The sequence below is a fragment of the Pyrgilauda ruficollis genome, unplaced genomic scaffold, assembly GCF_017590135.1.
Source record: "Pyrgilauda ruficollis isolate IOZ18807 unplaced genomic scaffold, ASM1759013v1 scaffold19, whole genome shotgun sequence".
In the NCBI taxonomy this organism is placed as follows: Eukaryota; Metazoa; Chordata; class Aves; order Passeriformes; family Passeridae; genus Pyrgilauda; species Pyrgilauda ruficollis.
The window spans coordinates 4,364,103-4,383,196 of NW_024518095.1; the positions used below are offsets into that span (position 1 = coordinate 4,364,103).

Sequence of the window (19,094 nt, forward strand, 5' to 3'; positions counted from 1 at the left end):
GGCCTACGAGGTGGCCCCGGGCTGGGGAGCGGCCGAGGCACCGCGGCGGGTGCGAGGCTGCCCCGGCGGGGAGCGGGGCCGGGCCGCGGCGTGAGGCCGGGGGCGGCCGGGCCCTGCGGGGAGGCAGCGCTGCCCCTGCCATTGGGACTCCTCCTGCTCGTGTCCCGCCCGGCCCGCGGATCCCGGCTCCGCTCTCCAGATCTCCTGGTCCTTTCCCTGCTCCTCCCGCCCGGCGTCGCCTCGCAGCGCTTTTGTGTCGTCTGTCCCTAGTGTCTTTCTCTCTCCGTCTCCTCTCCCCCGGGCTCGGCGACTCAGCTTTCTGCCAGTCCCTCCCCGAGGTCCCCTCTCAGCCTCCCCAGACCTTTCCTGATAAACCTGCTACCTCTTGACCTGCCGGAGACCCCTCCTCCCGCCCAGCCTTTGTCTGCGGTAGGGTGTTGTCTAAATTTGCAACCATGCCTATTCCAAGGGGAAGGCATCAGCTCTGCAGCTATGTTTTCTAGATCCTGCTTCAGTATCAAAATCTTTTAAGAACCGATCAACCGTGGTCAGCAAACAACGTGTGTTTACTCCGGGGAGGGGGGCTCTCAACAGAAGCACGGATGAGTAATCATGACTGAATTGCTAGATTCTAGTTGTCTGCCATAAAAATGTTGGATTTTTAAAAAAATAAATATCAAGAAATTTAAATTCCATTTACCGTGTTAGAACTGTCACTTGTAGCTAAAACGTTGATTTGTTGCCTAATTTTAGGAATTACTAAGCATGCAAGCCTGAGATCTACTGAAACATAGAGCAATACAGGGGAATAAATAAAGATCAGTTTCCCATTGTACTAGCTGTGTATGCATCAAGTGCACAATGCTCACTGCCTCTGTGCTTGAGATGAGTTTCAGAAGCTGTTATTAATAAGGTCTCAGATACATTTTGGTAGATTTATAGGGTTGCTGTTTACAAGGCGATTTCATGACTTGTAATTCTCAAAGACCTCTGCTCCAACAGTAGGCTGCTATTATCCCAGGTAATGACGTTATCTGGATAATGACATTCATGTATTACACTCACACAAAGACCTCGGGATGTGATTGGGGTGTAACTATGAATGCCACAGTCCTATAAATCCCCCTGGTTTGGGGTTTCCTATTGTTCATATGTAGGTAAAGACAATAACCCCATTCAGGATACATGTTTTCATAGAGTGGTGGAGATGGGACAGTTCATGAACCCTTAAAAAATATGCTGGATGAAATATTCCTCAGATTTACTTAGTGTCTATATTAGCTGTCTGTATTGTAAAGTTTTTCTAGGCTGGAGATTTTAGATGTGCTTTGATACATCCCAGTGAGCTCTGGCTCCTGATAGAAGTGGTTTCTTACAGAGTTACTCGGAATGTTACTTTTAGAGATAAGTTGCAAGGCTAAGAATCTTCCTGAAACAACAAGCAGCATGAAGTGATAGTTCATGTTGACACTTCTCTTTCCTGGAGCATGGACTCCCACTGCACACAAATCTGCTTTAGGCCTTTTTCCTTGTTTATTTTTGATAAAATATTTATTTTCATTCTGTGGGAGAGGTTTCAACAGCTGTGAAGTATAGCTGAGAACCTATAGTGCTACTTTGCAAGTTTAAAGCTGCGCATTCTGTGGGAGAGGTTTAAACAGCTGTGAAGTATAGCTGAGTATAGTGCTACTTTGCAAGTTTAAAGCTGCGTCTTTGTAGCTCACAAACATGCATCAAAACACATCATCTTCATTCGCTTTCTTGTGGTTTGATATTTCTGAAAAAATCCCAGATTTTGCCCTATCCTTTTGTTTAACATTGCTGAGGGTGCACTGGGAATTTGATTCCACCACCAGGTACTTGGCTGCCAGTATTTTTCTCCCTTCTTGTGGCTCTTTGTGTCATTCTGTGCTACATTTTGGTTATGCAGTGGAAGACAGCTAGGGTTTGGGAATCCTAGGGATATAATCTTCCCTCTTACAGCCTTTTCTTGTCAGGAGTTACTGTGTATTTTACACAGGAAAGGACTGTGGTTGGGTGGGGGGTTATATTTTCCTCATGTTAAATTCTTTTATTTTTTGTATAACTTTTCTGCAGTGGTTTCTGCTGACAAGCTTGGAAGGGCATTGAACAGAGCTTATTTTGGCATTCCCTACCTTTCAGAAATTTGTTGTCTAGCACTGTACATTTGTGTATCCTTGTATTCGTGGAGCTAATAATTCCATAGTGTTCCCAGCATATTCCTGCTGGTATGAGTTAATATGCTTCTCAGAAATGAATAAAAAGTAGAAAGTGTATGAACTGGAGGTGATATTTAATATGTCAAATGACACTGTAGCCTGGCTGATTTGATGTGAAAGGGCTGACTTGTACTGACAGCACTTAAAGTAGCAACTACTGTTCTATGTGTGGTGCATCTGTGCCAGGCTTTCCCTGCCAAGGAGCTGGGAAGAAAAGTTCTCTTAAGGCCCGAAGGGGTCTTTTTTTGCAAAAAGAATGTGTTTATGTAATGGAGAGGAATGTGACCCAGAGATCCAGAGATGGAGGATTGTTAGAAATGGGAAAATCCAGTGAAAATAGGTGCAGACATGCAGTAGTGTTGTATAGGTGTGGGGTACTGGGGGGGGGGAGGGGGAGAAACTGTTGGGGAATCCAAGTTAGTTTAAGGAGAAAAGACAACTGAATAAAAAAAGGGGAATGATGGAGAAAGGAAGGATTAGGAAACCAAGCGAGGTTGAGTTAGGGATAGGCATTAGTTTTCTTGAAGCTCTGAAGCTCAGGGACAAATTCCTTGAGCAGAGTGCAGAAACTGCATGTAGCAAGATGATTCTTGTGCCAGAAATAAGTAACAGGCAATGAGATGCTGCTCCCATTTTGCTGGTTACCTTCCTTGCTCTCTCGGTATGGTTGCAACTTTTTTTTACATGCTTACTTGCTGTATTTTTTATTAAGCAATGTTGTAATTTTTTTATTTTAGAAAATCAAATCAGGAAATCTTTAAAATGGATGGGAATGAGGAACAATTTGTATATGCTCTGGGATCCATTCCCCATGGTTCTTCCCCTCCCCTTCCACGAAACTGTCACATAAATTGATTTGGAAAGTACTTCTAATGGAGAACAAATAAAGGGACACAGATTCCATGGCTTTTACAAGAGGTTGTCATGTGTGGCCTGACCAAGCAGTTCCTCACCATACTGAAGAGAGTGTGCTGTGTAGTCTGGTGTTATCATATGATGTAATTCTCATTTACAGTAGTTTTCACACCTGTCTTAATTGTTTGCTGTGATTTAATTAAGTTTTGTAGGTGGATGATCTCGTTTCAGTCTCATTTAATCAAGGGTCTCATTTGAAGGGTCTCATTTCAGTCTCCGGAGGGACACGTACTTTGACTGTAGTGTGAGCTCCCTGGTCATGATGTTCATGTAACTATAGATAGATTTTTCCTTGCTCTGAGCTTTTATCTTGCTGTACTTGACCTTTTGAAGACCTGAAAAATATCTGCTTGTGTCTTTCTTAGGAAGATTCTAAAACAGAGAGAAAAGTTGTTACTGGGATCTTTTAAGTCTTAGAAAACTGTGAAGTAATTAATATTTGGCTGCTGGGTTGGAAATGAATACGTGGTTATTTTGGAAGGCTATTGGTTCTTTGCTGCAAGGTAGTGTTAGATAATGTGTCAGCATCTGTTACGTTAACAAAAGGAGATCTCAGTCATTACGTATTTTTGTATGTATTAGGGCTTTACAGTACTTACCTTTTTTTTGCTTAAGAATGAAGTTCACATTTTCCAATTTCAGCAAATGTGATACAATTTAATCTTAGGTTACTGCCATTGTTACATTGCTTTGAATTATTATGAAAAGATTTATCTATTAGGAGCCCCTGTCGAGTGCCATTGCGCCATGGGAAGGAATACTAATAACCAGTTACTTCCAGGAATAGCTATTAATCCTTCAATGTTTTTTCAAGACATATCTATTATGTTTTGAAATCTTTATTTTTCTAGGTCTGACAAGCATGTCTTTTAGATCTGAAGCAGGGAAGTGAAAGCACTAATCCCCAGGTCTCAGTGATGCAATTCTAAAATGCTAAAATTCTAAACAGTGCTGGAGTTTGTGTGATTTTTTCCTTTGTTTCTATTCACTCACCCCCCAACAAAGAAAAAAAAGGCCATGGAGAAAAAGGTTTTGTCTTTAAATATACAATTATCAGGTAGTAAGGCTTTAAAATTACTTACCACCACTTCAGTATGCAAATGCTCAAAGGCATTTTACATTTCATAAATAGCAAATGCCACTACAGTTGGGTTTTCTGTCACACTTGTAGGTTTAGACCTCTAAAGAACTGGCTATTACTGGTGAGTTGTTTAACAAGGATATTATATACTTAAAACCTTGCAGGATTATAATCTGTTTGGGTTTTCTCTGTGTGTGTGTATATGTGTGTGTGTGTATATATATATGTATGTATGTATGTATATATTTCTATATTAAAACTGTTTGGCTTTGTATTCTGGAGAGATGAGAAGCCCTGCATAACATAATTGTAAATATGCAACAATAGCATTGTATTAAATTGTAGAGGGAAAATAAAAGAGGGCTTCATTGTTTGTGCCCGCCGACGGGAGGGAGGGGATGTGATCTGATGCTGTGTTCAGCACCTGAGTTGTGGACAGCGGCATTTGAAGGACCGAGGAATTGTCCATTCAAACTGGGTGATGGAAAGCAAATTAAATATTTTACTCTTGATCATGTTCTGGCATAGTCCAGTGCCATGTTGGGATCCACTTGAGATTCTGGTATTTTATGTAATATTGTATGAGCAATTACTAGGCCTGCTTCATAACAAGTAAAATAGTTTGCTCCTATGGCCAAAATAAAATCTAAGCTTAAATAACAGTACTACCAAATGTGTGTTATGAGCTGAGGAATTAGGGAAAAAAAAATATTCTGAACAGTAAAATAATTTTCACACACCAAACTTATAAATTAGTTTTTATTGACTTAATGTCAAGAAGCTAGCATAGATGAAAAGAAACTGTCTGTGCACGTGTATTTTTCTGTGGATGCATATGACAGTTTGCAGTGTACTAGTATAGTTTGTAGGCCAGTGAACTATATGAATATTAGTGAAATGAGTTGTGCCAAACTATATCATTAAAGAGCACGTTACTGCATTTTAAAAACATTTTGTCCATGTACTTCTTAACATGTTCCTTGAAATCCACTGTGAAGACAAAATTCACCAAAACAGGTTGAAATGTAGTTATTAAAACAGGGAGATAAAATTTTCTGTTCTTGTTTCAACTGTGGGCTTTTCATGTTTGGGGTTTTTTGGCTTATTTTTGTCTTCTGAGGTAAACTAAATAATGAGCTTTTTTTTTTTTTTTTTTTCTTTCTAGGGGGTGATACAAAATTGAAATTCACTCTTGAGCCATCTTTAGGTCAAAATGGTTTTCAGCAGGTAATTTGATTTATTTTTTTCTCGAGTCTATGAAGGAGTAGGTTCTCTGCAATCAAGGTGCTTGCCCTAGTTCAGAAGTGCACTTGTCATCATAATATCAGCATATTATTTGCAATTGCATCAAGAGCTGTTTCATTTGTATTCAGAAAAGGGAATAGGCTTTCACTGTTTACTCAGATATTTCCTAAATCCTTGTGTCCTAGAATATTATACTTTAGTCAAATCATCAAGTAATTAATCTGTATCTTTCCTGTGAGTGGATTAAGCAGTTAAACTCTGACATGCGTGCAGTAAAATGAAATGAATGTGCCTGTCTGCAAGGTAGCAAATGTTGCTATGCTGTAGCATTAAACTAATGATGAATAGTTTACATTTTTGGATGCTTTTGCTTTTAGTGGCATGATGCCCTCAAAGCAGTGGCCAGACTGCCGACAGGCATCCCAAAGGAATGGAGGAGAAAGGTAGGTAGACCTCCATGTCTTGTGGGCCATATTGCCTATAGGTTTTTCAGGAGAGGTGAATTACATCAATATTATCTGTTAGTGGATTTTATAACAAATATTTGGACCTTTTAAGTTGTACTGGGGGTTTTTCCTTGTTGTCATGATTCAGTGGCAACCTCACAGGGCAGATGGAAGGGTTGAGGAGACAGGTAAAGATGGTGTTTTCAGTAGCTGGGTTCTTTCTGCTTGAGGCTTAGCTAACTTATTCTGGTACAGATGTTTTTGCCTCATACTGTCAGTCTCAAGAAATTGCACTGATGAAATTGCCCCCACAGCTGAAGATAACTGAAAGGAGAACATATCTGCGGTGTAGGCTGTCACGCTTACAAAGGTGACGTTGATAGATGCTTAATGCTGACAAGAATGCTTATAGAAACAGTTGTTGGGGAAAAGGCAGATTACCAAAATTAGGGAAGTTCAGAGTCAGGAGTGATGTAGAATGGCAGAGTGCAGCATTAATGGGAAATTGCACTGAGTTAGTGTTGTAGAAAAGGGTCCACTGGGATTTTGCCAGACTTACTCTTTTGCGTTCTTCAACACTTGAAGTCCCCTAGTATAAAAAGAGACATGTCTATTAATTTTTTCTTAAAAACTTAGTCACAAAATCCCAGCTTTAAAAACATAGTTTTAATAAAAATAATATTTTTAAAGATTTATAAAATATATAGTTTCATGTATAATACGTATAATAATATAGTGTTATATATAAATGATAAAGTATAATTATATAATTGTAATAATAAATTGTAATTTTGTATATTTTATAAATTATATATTATATATAGATAATATAGTTCCACATATTTCTGATGTATCAGTTTAATTTCTTTTTCCTGTTTTTGCTGTCTTTCCAAACTGAACTGTACCTCCTTACAAATCAGGAGAGAAGGAAGAGAAGACGTCATGGCATTGTTTTCCTCACACGACAATGAACTTATTTTTAATTTACAACTTCAATTAATCATTATATATATCTAACAGCCTTTTTTCTTTCCTGAAATATTCTTTTCCCACACTCCAGAAAGTGTCTCAGACACCTTTCTGTGGTACATGTGTTGCAGAGGTCACAGAATCTCAGAAGGGCTGAGTTTGGATGGGACCTCTGGAGGTCATCTGGTCCAACCCCTCTGCCCGAGCAGAGCCACCTACAGCTGCTTGCCAAGGACTGTGTCCTGGTGACTTCTGAATATCTCTAAGGACAGAGATTCCACAAGCTCTCTAGGAAACCTGTGTCAGTGCTCAGTCGCCTTCACTTCAGTGAAAATGTGTTTCTTGTTTGAGGAGAACCTCCTGTGTTTCCATTTGTGCCCATTATTTTCAGTCCAGTCACTTGCAGAGATGACAGGAGCCTGGCTTCATCCTCCTTGCACCCTCCTTTCAGGTGTTTATACACACTGGTAGGATTTCCCCAAAGCTGCCTTTTCTCCTTTCTGAATGCTGCTGGCTCTCTCAGCCTTTCTGCATAGCAGAGATACTTTGCAACTGGGTGTTCCCAGCATATATTGGTGCTTGGAATTGTTTCTCCCCAGAGGAAGGATTTTGCTCTTCTCCTTGTTGAAATTCATGAGGTTCTTGTCAGACCGTTTTCCCATCCTGTCAAGGTGTCCACCTTATCAGCCACTCCTCCAAGTTCTGTGTAATTAGCAGGCTTGCGTGTGCTCTGCCACATCATCCAGCTCAGATCTGTCTTTCCTTTTCACTCTGCTCATCTCTGTGGTTGCTCACATGTGACCACATGATGCTAACCAAAGAAGTAGTGGTAAGAAAAGAGAAGCTGTCTTTTTACTGCCATTCCCTGGGTTCACAATGATTTTAAGGTAGATACCAAAACAGAGGAAGTATTTTGTGGTGGCAGCATGCTGATTGCCTCCTTTGCTGTCAACAAAAGGAGCAGGTTGACATCTGCATTACTGTTGTGGCATGTGACATTTGGTTTCTGGGGCTGGCAGAGATAAAGAATCCAGTCAAACAACATCAGTAGGATGTCAGCAGTGCTGAGGCTGGCTGTTGGGAGGCAGAATAGTGGCATTCCTCCACATGGGTGGCTTCATAAAAGTGTGGGAAGGGACATTTAAATGAAATGAAGAAAACATGAGATTCTGGGAGCTGTCTATAAATTCCTTCATCATGCAGCTATCTCAGTGTTTAAATCTGTGGGAAGTGTCTAAATTGCTTTTCTCACTTGAGTGAATTAATGGCTGATACAAAATTTGAACAGTTTGCTTTCATGATTTCTTTCAGTTTCCTGAAAAAAAAGGTCCTTTATTGTTACTTGTCATTGTATGATCTGTCATGTGCCTTTCATGGTTCAGGAAGTTTTCAAATCTTTAATAAAGGTCCAGCCTTTGTCTTGGATACACATGCATAAATCTGTTCTGGCAATTATTAGGCGTTAAAAGTAGTGAAAATGTTTGTTTCAGGACTCCCTGTAGCACCCACAGTTTAGGAAGCCCTCTTGTAAGAATAAGTTGTTTTGATCCAAGTCATGCTTTCAGATGAATCCCAAATGGTGAATACTAGATGCTATTTGTGCTGCAAAGTCATCAGAAGAGACTTCTGATAAAGAGAAGCACCAACTCTGCTAGATTTCTTTTGGGAGTTTCCAGGAGACGTATCCACGACTGAGTTTGAGTAAAGCCAGCAGCAGTGTTATCCTTTTATCAAACTCTTTGTTGGTTATAAGTATAGAAGGTCTGAACTGATAGAGGGTCCTTGCCTTGTGTTTCCATTTTGGAGGGGTCCTGTGAATTCACTGACAGCTGATTTGCATCTTTGTAAGCTGTCCACAGATCTGGATGCTTAATGCTGGCCATTTCCTTCCTTTCTGTTTTAGAGAGCAATTAATTTTTGCACTAATTGTGCAAAAATTGTTGTGGCTAAAATCCTCTTCTGCATATTTCAAGTCTAACAGCAGGTCACATGTCGGTGAAGCTGATAAAGTTCATCTGATAATATATATTGACACCTTATATTTTACCAGAGAAATAATTAATTTTGCCATATGTATTCCTAGGTTTGGTTGACCCTGGCTGATCAGTACTTACACAGTATAGCCATTGACTGGGACAAAACCATGCGTTTCACATTCAATGAAAGAAGTAATCCTGATGATGACTCTATGGGCATCCAGATAGTAAAGGTAGCCAGCTAATTTGTTATGTCTTTTCTAATTTTTAAATGAAAAGTTGGCATTTGAATTTGGATTTATTTTCATCTTTGCAACTGCTTTGGCAAAAAGTGTGTCTTAATTCCTTTTGGCCCACCAAAGTTGGTTTTTTTTTGGCTGCTTTGTTCCTTTTGCACTAGTCCGGTTAGTGTTAGCTGGGAAAAAGATGCTATTTCTGGGGTTTTTCCTTTCAGTTTTACTTTCTTTTGATTTTGAAAAAGTGCTAGAGTTAATGAAGACAAAGGAACATAAGTGGGTTTTTTTCCTTCTCTGTAAATAAACATAAATGTTTTCTGGGAATAAAAGCATATTTTAGAATACAGCAAATGAGCATTTTTCAGTTGTTTTACAGGAGTGAAACACATTTGCCTATTTGTGTTTCTCAGCTGATTAATGTTTAATATTTAAAGCAGTCAGCCATTTTGTACACTTTGCCTTTCACTTATAAATCACTTAAATTTCAAGAACACAGTTTCTGGCTTGTATGTTTGGAAAAGTCAGTTATCTACTAGTTCTTTTATACTTTGATAGAAGCAGGTGCTCTTGTTCAATTAAGCAGCTGTAGTGCCTTCCTTGTTTGAAACCCAGAGATCTGTTAACATCTTCTGTGGCAATGCCTTATAAATATCTTTTAGGGGACTTGTTTACTTAAGAGCTTGCTGAAACTATTTCATTTGGGTATGGTAAATGTTTAACAGATTAAAAAAGAAATGTTTTTATCAACTTTGGGAGTATGTACTGGGAGGGTGTAGGTGGAAGGAAAACTGGGAGAGACAAGAGAACTAATGGGGGATAGAAAATACACATCTTTTCTCTGCTTGTCTTGTCACTTTTATTTTTATTTCCTTTTTCCTTTAAAGGACCTTCACCGAACTGGCTGCAGTTCCTATTGTGGCCAGGAGGCAGAGCAAGATCGAGTGGTATTAAAACGTGTTTTGCTGGCTTATGCCAGGTGGAATAAATCTGTTGGCTATTGTCAAGGATTTAACATACTAGCTGCACTTATTCTGGAAGTAATGGAGGGCAATGAAGGGGATGCCCTGAAAGTGAGTAAATTTTTTTTTTTCAGTGTCGAAGATTGCTTTTAGTTAGTGAACTTTAGAATAAACCAATGTGTGACTTTTGGAGACAGAATAAAAGAGCACAACTCAAAAGAGTTAGATGATTGATATTGGTGAATTTTTTATTTTGTTATATCATCTGAGCTAAAATGAATAGTTTGAATGTTATCACTATTAAATTTTTTTACCAAAAAAAAAAAAAAATGGGACCACTGCTACTTACTATAGGATCTCTTACCCCATAATCCCAAATCTGCTTGCAAACACTAAAGGTAGCTGAAATATTAAAATTTTGTTATCAGCACCTTATGTGGCAGTTGATAAATTGGCTACATTTTAAAGCAGATCCTAGGGAAACACTAAATATTCAAAATGAAAGTAAGTCACTTTGAAGCTAATTTCTGGACCAGGTTAGTCTTACACTGTTTGTTTTCTTACATTGGTTTTACTGTAAATAAAATAAAGTTTCATGAAATTTATAATATGTCAGCAAATGGAAATACGTTTACTACAGGACATGGGTTAAGGTTTGGCAAGATCATGTGCAATTTCCTTAAATAAATTTGCTCATATGTGTGAGTTGGGGTCAAATTAATAAAAGATGACTGTGATTCTTTAGATACTGAGCTGTTTGTCTTGCCTTATACAATGATTTAAATATGGTAAATACTTAAATTCACTCAGAGCTCCTAAAATGTAAAGCTTGTGGCTGTAGAGTCCAGCTAGCTGATATTTAATCCTTCATTCTAGACAACTGCCTGTAATAGGAAGAAGATACCTTAATATACCAACTTTATATCAGAAAGTAAAATTACTTTTCAATAATTCTTGCTTAAGATTTCCTCAATATTTTAACTGTAAATTTATCACGTTATCCTATAGGAAATAGGATTGTCCAAGGTTTATGAAGTCCAAGTTGACTACCAGAACTGTGTGCATCCTTGTGTTGTCTGTTATTGTGAGTTGTGTCAGGCTCCTTGTGTGGAGGAGTCAGACTGCCCCAGAGAGGTAAAGCACTGAAGGCTGTTTGCAACAAAACTGGTCTTACCTGGCAAAAATAAGAATGAAAAATAAAGTTATTTCTTTTCCAAGCTTAGCGTGTGGGCTTTGCAGGGTTGGAATTTTCCTAGAAGACAAAGGAAAGAGGGGAAGGGCAAGGAAAGGAGCAGGGTGGATGGCAGGAAATAAGAATTTAGTATTAGCATGTGATGGTTTTGTTGTAGTCACTGTCACCTAAAGCAAGCAGTGAGTGAACAGCTACCAAGGCCTGTAAAGGTGCTCTCAGGATTGTAGCTGTGGGGTAGCTGTGTTTGGGTTATTGTAGAATCTGGGAGTTAAGGGAGCAAGGGCATTCTTAGATCTTGCCTGTCAGGTCCCATTTCTGGGGAGGACATTATAAACAAAAGCTCTGTGTCTGGGAAAAATCTCCCAGGGGCTAGGAAACAGCAGGTACTACTGACACCAAGGGGCTTTAACAGCACAGCACCCAACACGGTAGCTTCAGTGAAATCCCAGCCAGTGATACTTGAGTGTTAACTAGTTAAGGTAAGCATTAAGTTAAATCCCTGGAGTTGCCTCAAAGTTAGCCTACAGAAATTATGCTAAGCAAGAAAATCCCATCTTGCATGAATAGAAACTATAAAAGTCTCATAGATACTGAAACTCAAAAAAAAATTTCTTGCATGTTATTGCATGGAAATGCTACAGAATCAAATAATAAAAATAAATATGTAGAGATATGTTACAAAGAAAGTACCTATTGCAAACTGGTAAATACCTGAAGTGCTTTTTTTAAAAAAAAAAAGTCTTCTCAAAGCAATTCACATGTTAGTGAAATAGAATGAACCTCAGTGTTGAAAAAGATTTCTGTTCTTCTCTGTGCTCTCATATATCAGAGATCAATGAAGGAATACTATTCATTGGGAAGGGAGGTTTATAGCTTATGTCATTAGGAATTAATGAAAACACAAGGGGCATAGTTGTAAGTTAATGTTGCTCTATTAAGTTACTTTTGGTTTAAAATACATCTGAACAAAATTAAGCATATTTTTACAAGACTGTGACCCACTATTCAGCAAAGGTTGGGTAATGCATCTGCCAAATATGAAGCTGCCATGTAGAAGCTGTTGATTTGCCTGTGTTGACTCCTGTTCCACATGCTTTAAAACATGGACATAAGATTGCTATTGCTGGACAAATCTTGCAAGGACAAGTATGTGCAATGCAGTGTGTGGTCACAAGCAGATAGGAAAGAAAAGAAAGCAGTAAGACTATGTCAGGTGGTGCTCTTGGTAGTCCTGTGTCTGAGAAGCTGTTTCTGTGGGCATCTTATGAGAAGAGAGGGATTGGAAGGAGGACTGTCTCCTGTATCTGAAGATGCAATGCTTCTCTCGAGAATTAAGGTCTTTATGAAGCATGGTAAGAATGTTCATATGAGAGAAATGTAGATGAGGTGCAGACAGGATGACTGCAGGCTCCCTGGATGTGGTTAGTGGAGTGGCCATAGAGATTGTAAAAGATCCTGAAGTGAAAGGTGTCTTCTGTTAGGCTGATGATAAACATCAGATTCTGCATATTTTTTGCGTAAAAGATCCTGAAGTGAAAGGTCAGTGTCTTCTGTTAGGCTGATGATAAACATCAGATTCTGCATATTTTTTGTTGCATTTGTTCATTCTCAAAAGTTTGACAGTATCCATTTAATCCCTTACCATCCATGTAGTTGAGCTACCTCACTTGAAACAGATGTCTGCTTAAAATGTCTCACGCTGCTTAATTTAGCACCTTTTAAAGTGACAAGATGGAGTGCAGCATATGGTAACAAACCACAGTAAAATATATGGAGAATTTCTTTTTAAAGAACAGTACCTTGCATTTTGGAGAAGGAAAATAGGGGATTTGCAAAATCAGTCTTCTAGAGAAGACATTAACCAGAGAAGGGATAGTGAGACTCTCCAGCAGTGGAGAATCTCATAAACAGTTCCAACATCAGAAGTGTCAAAAGTTGCTTTTGGTGGGGGTAATGCTGCCAGCTTGGGCATAGCTTACTGTGACATTGATTTCAGTCATTGATTTCAGTAATTTCATGGTTCATAAATTCTGGACAGTTTCAAGAGGACTTCATATCTTGAACATTTGTGGATACCTAGAGTACCTGAGGATGCTCAAAGTGATAATATTTTCTACCCATACAAGTGGAGATGCCATAAGCATGTGTTGCCACTGGCTCCAATTCATTCTTTAGTGAACAGAGAAATTTAATTTTTCTGTTATTCCTAGAAAATAACTGCTCTGTAAGTCCTACATGATAGTCTTTTATTCTGCCCACAGATCATGATTTACCTAATTGATAAGGTGCTTCCTGATAGCTACTTTGTCAATAATCTCCGTGCTCTCTCTGTGGATATGGCTGTTTTCCGAGATCTTTTACGAATGAAGCTTCCTGAACTGTCCCAGCACTTAGACACCCTGCAAAGAGCTGCTAACAGAGAAAGTGGAGGTATGTTCAACAGAAAATGCTATTCAACTCTGTCTTGCTGTTGTTTCATCTGAACACTGATTTAAAAATACAGTATTTTAAGTGTTTGCATGAGTTTATCGTTTAGAATATGTATTTTAAGTTGTTAAGATGAAATATGATGGTTTCCATTATTGATAACCTGAATATAAATAGGTGTACTTCCAGGAAAAAAAAAAAACAAAGGGAAATAATTTCACACCACTAGCTGCAAACAGAATTGTTTTGACAAGAATGTAGCTTGGTACATGTAGCATGGTACAAGGGCTACCTTGGAAAGGTAATTTCTTGCCTTGGCTCAGGATAGGTGTCCTATTGCTCTGTGTAGTTGCTGGCTCATATAGCTATTGTGGGAAAAGTTACAGTGTGAGAGCCAGTGGGGGCTGGTTAGTATTTCTTCACCTGGATCCTTACCAATACACAGGTACAAAACTCAGAAGTACATCTTGGGTTGCTACCTGAAAACTGCCTTTGCACTGTGATTTTTTTTTTCTGGCATAGCATTCTGTTCCAGACTTACAGCTCTTTTATTTGGAAATGTTCTGGGGAGTGTAAGAGGTTTTTTGGTAGTTGATTTGGTTTCTTTTTCAGTTGGGAAGATAAGTGCACCCTGCATTCCACTTTAGAAAAGATCTGCTGCTATGTTCCATGTGTCTCTGCCCAAACTGTATAAAAAACAAATAAATGGTATTAAGAAAATATTTACTGTTTGAAAGTGTTTTCACAGGATGGTCTTCAGTGCGTAAGTTAATACTGGGATGCACAAAGTGTTCTCTGAGCAAAATGAAAAAGTAAAACTTTAGAGTTTCATCCTGAAATACTACATTTTGTTTGAAACTTAACAAGTACACCAGGATATTAAAATAATAGATATGACTTTACAGAGACAGTCACCTTCACCGTATCACCATGTAGATAAAGACTTATGCCACTTTTCACTTTTTTGGTGAAAAAAAATGTAGCATTTTGTGGGGAAGTTGGTGGGTTTGGGTTTTTTTTTTTTTTTTTGATAGAAGCTTTTATTTCATATGGCTTTGGGGAAGGAGAAACGGTCTTTTTGAAATAAGGGAAAAAAGTGTGGTGGTGTATTCCAGGGTTTGTATTTCAAAGCCAACGATTCTGCTTAGTTTTTTGCAGTGCAGCAGAATGGAAGGTGACTGTAATTTTTCAGTTGCTCTTCTCAGCTTATCTTTGGACAGCTGCAGGCTAAGTAAGTTTTGAGCAATAACAGAGGTGCTAGAATGTCTGGTGGATTTTATGATGCAGTTTCTACTCCTTATAAAATGATAGTAAATTGCAGTTACTTCAAGTAACCTGGTTTTTTCTTGTTTGTTTTTTTAACTTCAGGAGGCTATGAACCCCCACTTACAAATGTCTTCACAATGCAGTGGTTTCTGACACTCTTTGCCACCTGTCTGCCTAACCATACAGTTCTGAAGATCTGGGATTCAGTATTCTTTGAAGGCTCTGAAATTATACTGAGAGTAGCTTTAGCTATCTGGGCAAAGCTGGGAGAGTAAGTGGTCATTTTTATCTGATTTTTCTTTTCAGTATGAGCCATGTTTAACTTTTGTTTTCCTTAAGGTGTTCTCAATTCTAAACAAGATACAATCTTTCAGGAGAATGATTGTTTTGAAAAAGCTGCAAAAAGGACCTTTATGGTTTCTTAAAAACATGTGATTCTGACATCATGTCAGAATAGGCCTGATAATTAATTGACCCTTTTTGCAGAAAATATCTCCAGTTGTTGGAGTTGTCTGTGTATTTTGTCTTTGTGCTGTGTTAAGAGGTTGGACTTTCCTGAACATAAACTTCTGAAGGAACTGATAAATATTCTGTGTAAAGACACACAAAGAAATTTGAGGGTGACCAACTAATTTAGTTGTGTACCTGAAAGTGGGGATGTTAATTCCCTTAGTTTCACTTAAGGAGACTTAAGGATTTGAGCTCGTTGGCTTTGCACAGTACAAGAATTCAGTGTTACTAAGGGAATGACCCTGTGGTATGGGAGTCTTTTCTGTTAAGGCCTGAAAATTAATTTTCCTGAAATTCTCAGCTTTTAAGCACATTTCAGCCAAGTTTCTGTTGTAGTCCTTTGTGGCCTTGGAAACTCACCACATGGCCAGAACACAAGAGATGGTTAGCTCTTCAAACTCCTCTGTTGTCAAAGCAAATATTTGTGTTCCAAAGAGTTTACAGTGCTCCCAGAGAAATGAGTTTTGTCGCTGGCTTCAGTGGGAGGTGTGAGCTCTGACAGGTCAAGCAGATGTTAGTTCAGCTGGAAACATTTTTCAGCTGGCATTAGCAGCTGCATTGATTTTTTTTTTTGTGATGTCTATTAAAACTCATCTTCCTTTTCTCTCTGAAATTGAACCACTGGGATTTATGTTCTGTTCTGTCCTTGGAGGTTTCATTTCCTTTTTTCTTTCTGAATAAATTAGCACTGCAGGCCAGTTGCATTGTAAGAGGATTTGTTTAGTACATTTAACTTTTAATCTGAAGAATAATAATTAGAATAATAATTTCTTGAAAGCTTTTTTTAGATTCAGGTCATGAATGAAACTTGCATGAATCATTTGCATTGGGACTAAGCTGTATATAGTCACATAGTGTTTTAGATAAAAACTTCTTCCAGTAGATCTCTGTGTACTTAAAAGTTATAATTGTGAATGCTACAACTCATGACATGATAAAAAATAAGTTACTACTTTGAAGATTTTACCATAAAACTTAAAGAAAAAATTAAACATGTTGTAAGAAATTGAAAGGAACAGAATCAAGAAATATGTAAGAATGTGTCTAAGAGAAATAAGCTGATCACACTGCACATCTTGTAACTGTTGTTTGTGAGGAATGGGAGAAGGTCTGGTAAAAGACTGGGCACTGAGAAGATTGTGATGCTTTTATTTTTCTTTGTCCACCATTAGAACTAGAATGGGGGATTTAAAGAGGTGGGCCAGAAATAGTGTTTTAGTCTCATGATCTTCATACTTCTCAAGATTCATTCTCAAAATGAAAATAGGGTGAGAAGTGCATTTTTAAAATGTAGGTGGCTCAATCGTACTTCTGTTTTGAGGGAGGCTGAAGGTATGGGGAGGTTAAATATAGGTGCAGCAGAGAAAGCAGTATGTGAAGGTCATGAGAGACTGAAGGTATCAGGGCAGGTAAGCCATAAGTTTGTGATAATTGGCTACATGCCCACTGTTTATACTACTTTTTAATTTTTTTTTTTAGCTATGTAATCATTATTTTATCCAAACTGTGTTAAGATTTCAGGAGTTTCATAGCTCAGTGATTGTTATGCACAGATGCTGAAGATCAAGGGAAGCTGCTTCTTCTATTGCTTAGGAAAAAAGGCAGTGTATTTTTTTTCATCATTCCAGCATCTGGGTTTTAGAGGAGGGGCTACAATATGTAGCCATCAAAGCACTTCCTTGGGATATAAGAAAAACAAATTTTTCACTTGACAGGAGAGATGTTTAGCAGCTGACCCTAATGTGTGTAGAACACCAACTCACAAAAGCATATTACTCATATTTCTCTTCCTCCAGATGACACTCTGTGTGTTTAGAATGATTCTGTGCTTTTAGAAATGTAAAGAAATGTGCAGAAAAAATATCCAGTTGAACCCCCCTTCCCAAAACAAGGCAAACAAAAGCATCCTACCAAAGCAAACAAATAACCAAAACCAACACAGTTCCCATCCCCAGTTTGGAAAGACCATTCACAAATATGATGAGTGAATTTTCCTTCATTGTGTTTTATGTTAATTATTTTTAACACAATGACATGAATGAATGTGCCTATACTTAATTTATTCCACAGGAAGGGTTTCTGGCCAGTGAATATCTTCCTGTCTGACAAAGTTCAGACAGTGAATTTGGCCATTTAGTGCATGGTGAAGAATGGGTGATGAGGTAGTCAAGAAATCTTTATGTTCCCTTTTTGAGCTGGTAAGAGAACCCCCTTGTGCTAGTAGGAGGCAAAATGTATTGATTCTTGTGCTGTAGAAGTGAAAGGGGCAGAGGGAATAGCCTGTCTGGAGATACATTAATCTGTTACCATGAGCAGTCAGGACAGTAAGCTGTAGTCAGTGCATCTTTTTACTGCTGCAGCTTTTCCAATGTTGTGTGCATAGTTTTATTATTTGGAAGTCTAGGCAGAACTGCAAATAAACTTAAAAGTTAAGCTGTCTAACAGAAATGCATATTTTATGATGACAAGAAAATCAGTTTTGTTTTGAGCATGTAGAATCATATGTAAAAGTCAAATAAAAACCAATATGTATTTTGATGTAGGCAAATTGAGTGTTGTGAAACTGCAGATGAGTTTTACAGTACTATGGGCAAGCTGACCCAGGAGATGCTTGAAGATAGTCTGATTGACAGCAATGAACTTATGCAGGTGAGTAATTGTGGCATAATTAATTTTTGTGTTTTCTGTGTTGATTTCTTCAGGTCTTGATTTCTAACAAATTACATTTTTCTTCAAATACTGCAGAAACCTAAATTCTCCCAAGAATAAAAGTTTCAGATAACAGGGTTGTGCTAGCATGTCAATGAAACAAGTAGATCAGCTGCAGTTAGAGCTAGAATCTTATTTTTATATGAAATGTAGAGAACCACTAGGTGTCATTTAACAAAAATGGATTCTATGTTGACAGCTGAGTCTTTTGGGATATAATGCTCAATTGCATTTACACAAGATGTAGAATCTTTAGTAGTCACTGTTTTTAGGGAGTTCTTTTGCCTTGTTTTTATATTTTGGTGAGTTTTTTATTACACTGTGTCCTTTCCATTCTGCAGACACTGTGGGAAATAAGGGTTTATGAAGTGAGAAGTGTATAAAAAGTCCTTCACGATTTAAAAAAAAAAAAACCAAAACATGAACAGTCAGTAATGTACTGTAAACAAAGACACTTTTAGATAATTGCAGTGCCTGAATTATTAAAGCATATGCTATTGTATGAGAACAAAGACCCACATTATTCTGGGAAAGGAAAGGGCCTTTAGCATAGCAGATAAATTTATTTGTTTATTTACAGTTACAATTTTTCTTGTGATATTTTTAAGATGTTGCCTACTTAGATGCTTTATAAGGACTTCATGCTACAGTTTTGGAACTTTCCTTTTGATGAGTTAGAGAATAGTGATCAAATGAGAGCAAGTACAGAGAACATAATTCACCTGAAACTTTGTGCCTGACTTAAGGGACAGAAAAAAGTCAGTCTGTGAAGCTACAAAAGTTTAATAACAGTTGTTAACAGGTGACTTCTATTACCTATTGTTGAAAGACTGTGTTGAAATACACTATTTTCAGGTTTATTTTGGTCATTGTTATTTTGTCCTATGAGGAAGCTCTAGGAATGGGAGAAGTGAGTGTTGTGG

The 19,094-nt window shown here is 38.1% G+C and overlaps 1 protein-coding gene across 2 annotated transcripts in view; it reads left to right on the forward strand.

The window, feature by feature from the left end:
* Positions 1-19,094, forward strand: part of TBC1D30 (TBC1 domain family member 30) — a 50,857-nt gene that overhangs the window by 22,668 nt on the left and 9,095 nt on the right. For both annotated transcript variants that reach the window (XM_041465654.1, XM_041465655.1), the window contains exons 3-9: positions 5,402-5,463; positions 5,859-5,924; positions 8,980-9,105; positions 9,993-10,178; positions 13,521-13,689; positions 15,055-15,223; positions 18,006-18,111. In XM_041465654.1, coding sequence (XP_041321588.1) covers positions 5,402-5,463; positions 5,859-5,924; positions 8,980-9,105; positions 9,993-10,178; positions 13,521-13,689; positions 15,055-15,223; positions 18,006-18,111 — 884 coding nt within the window. The remainder of the gene's footprint in view (positions 1-5,401; positions 5,464-5,858; positions 5,925-8,979; positions 9,106-9,992; positions 10,179-13,520; positions 13,690-15,054; positions 15,224-18,005; positions 18,112-19,094) is intronic.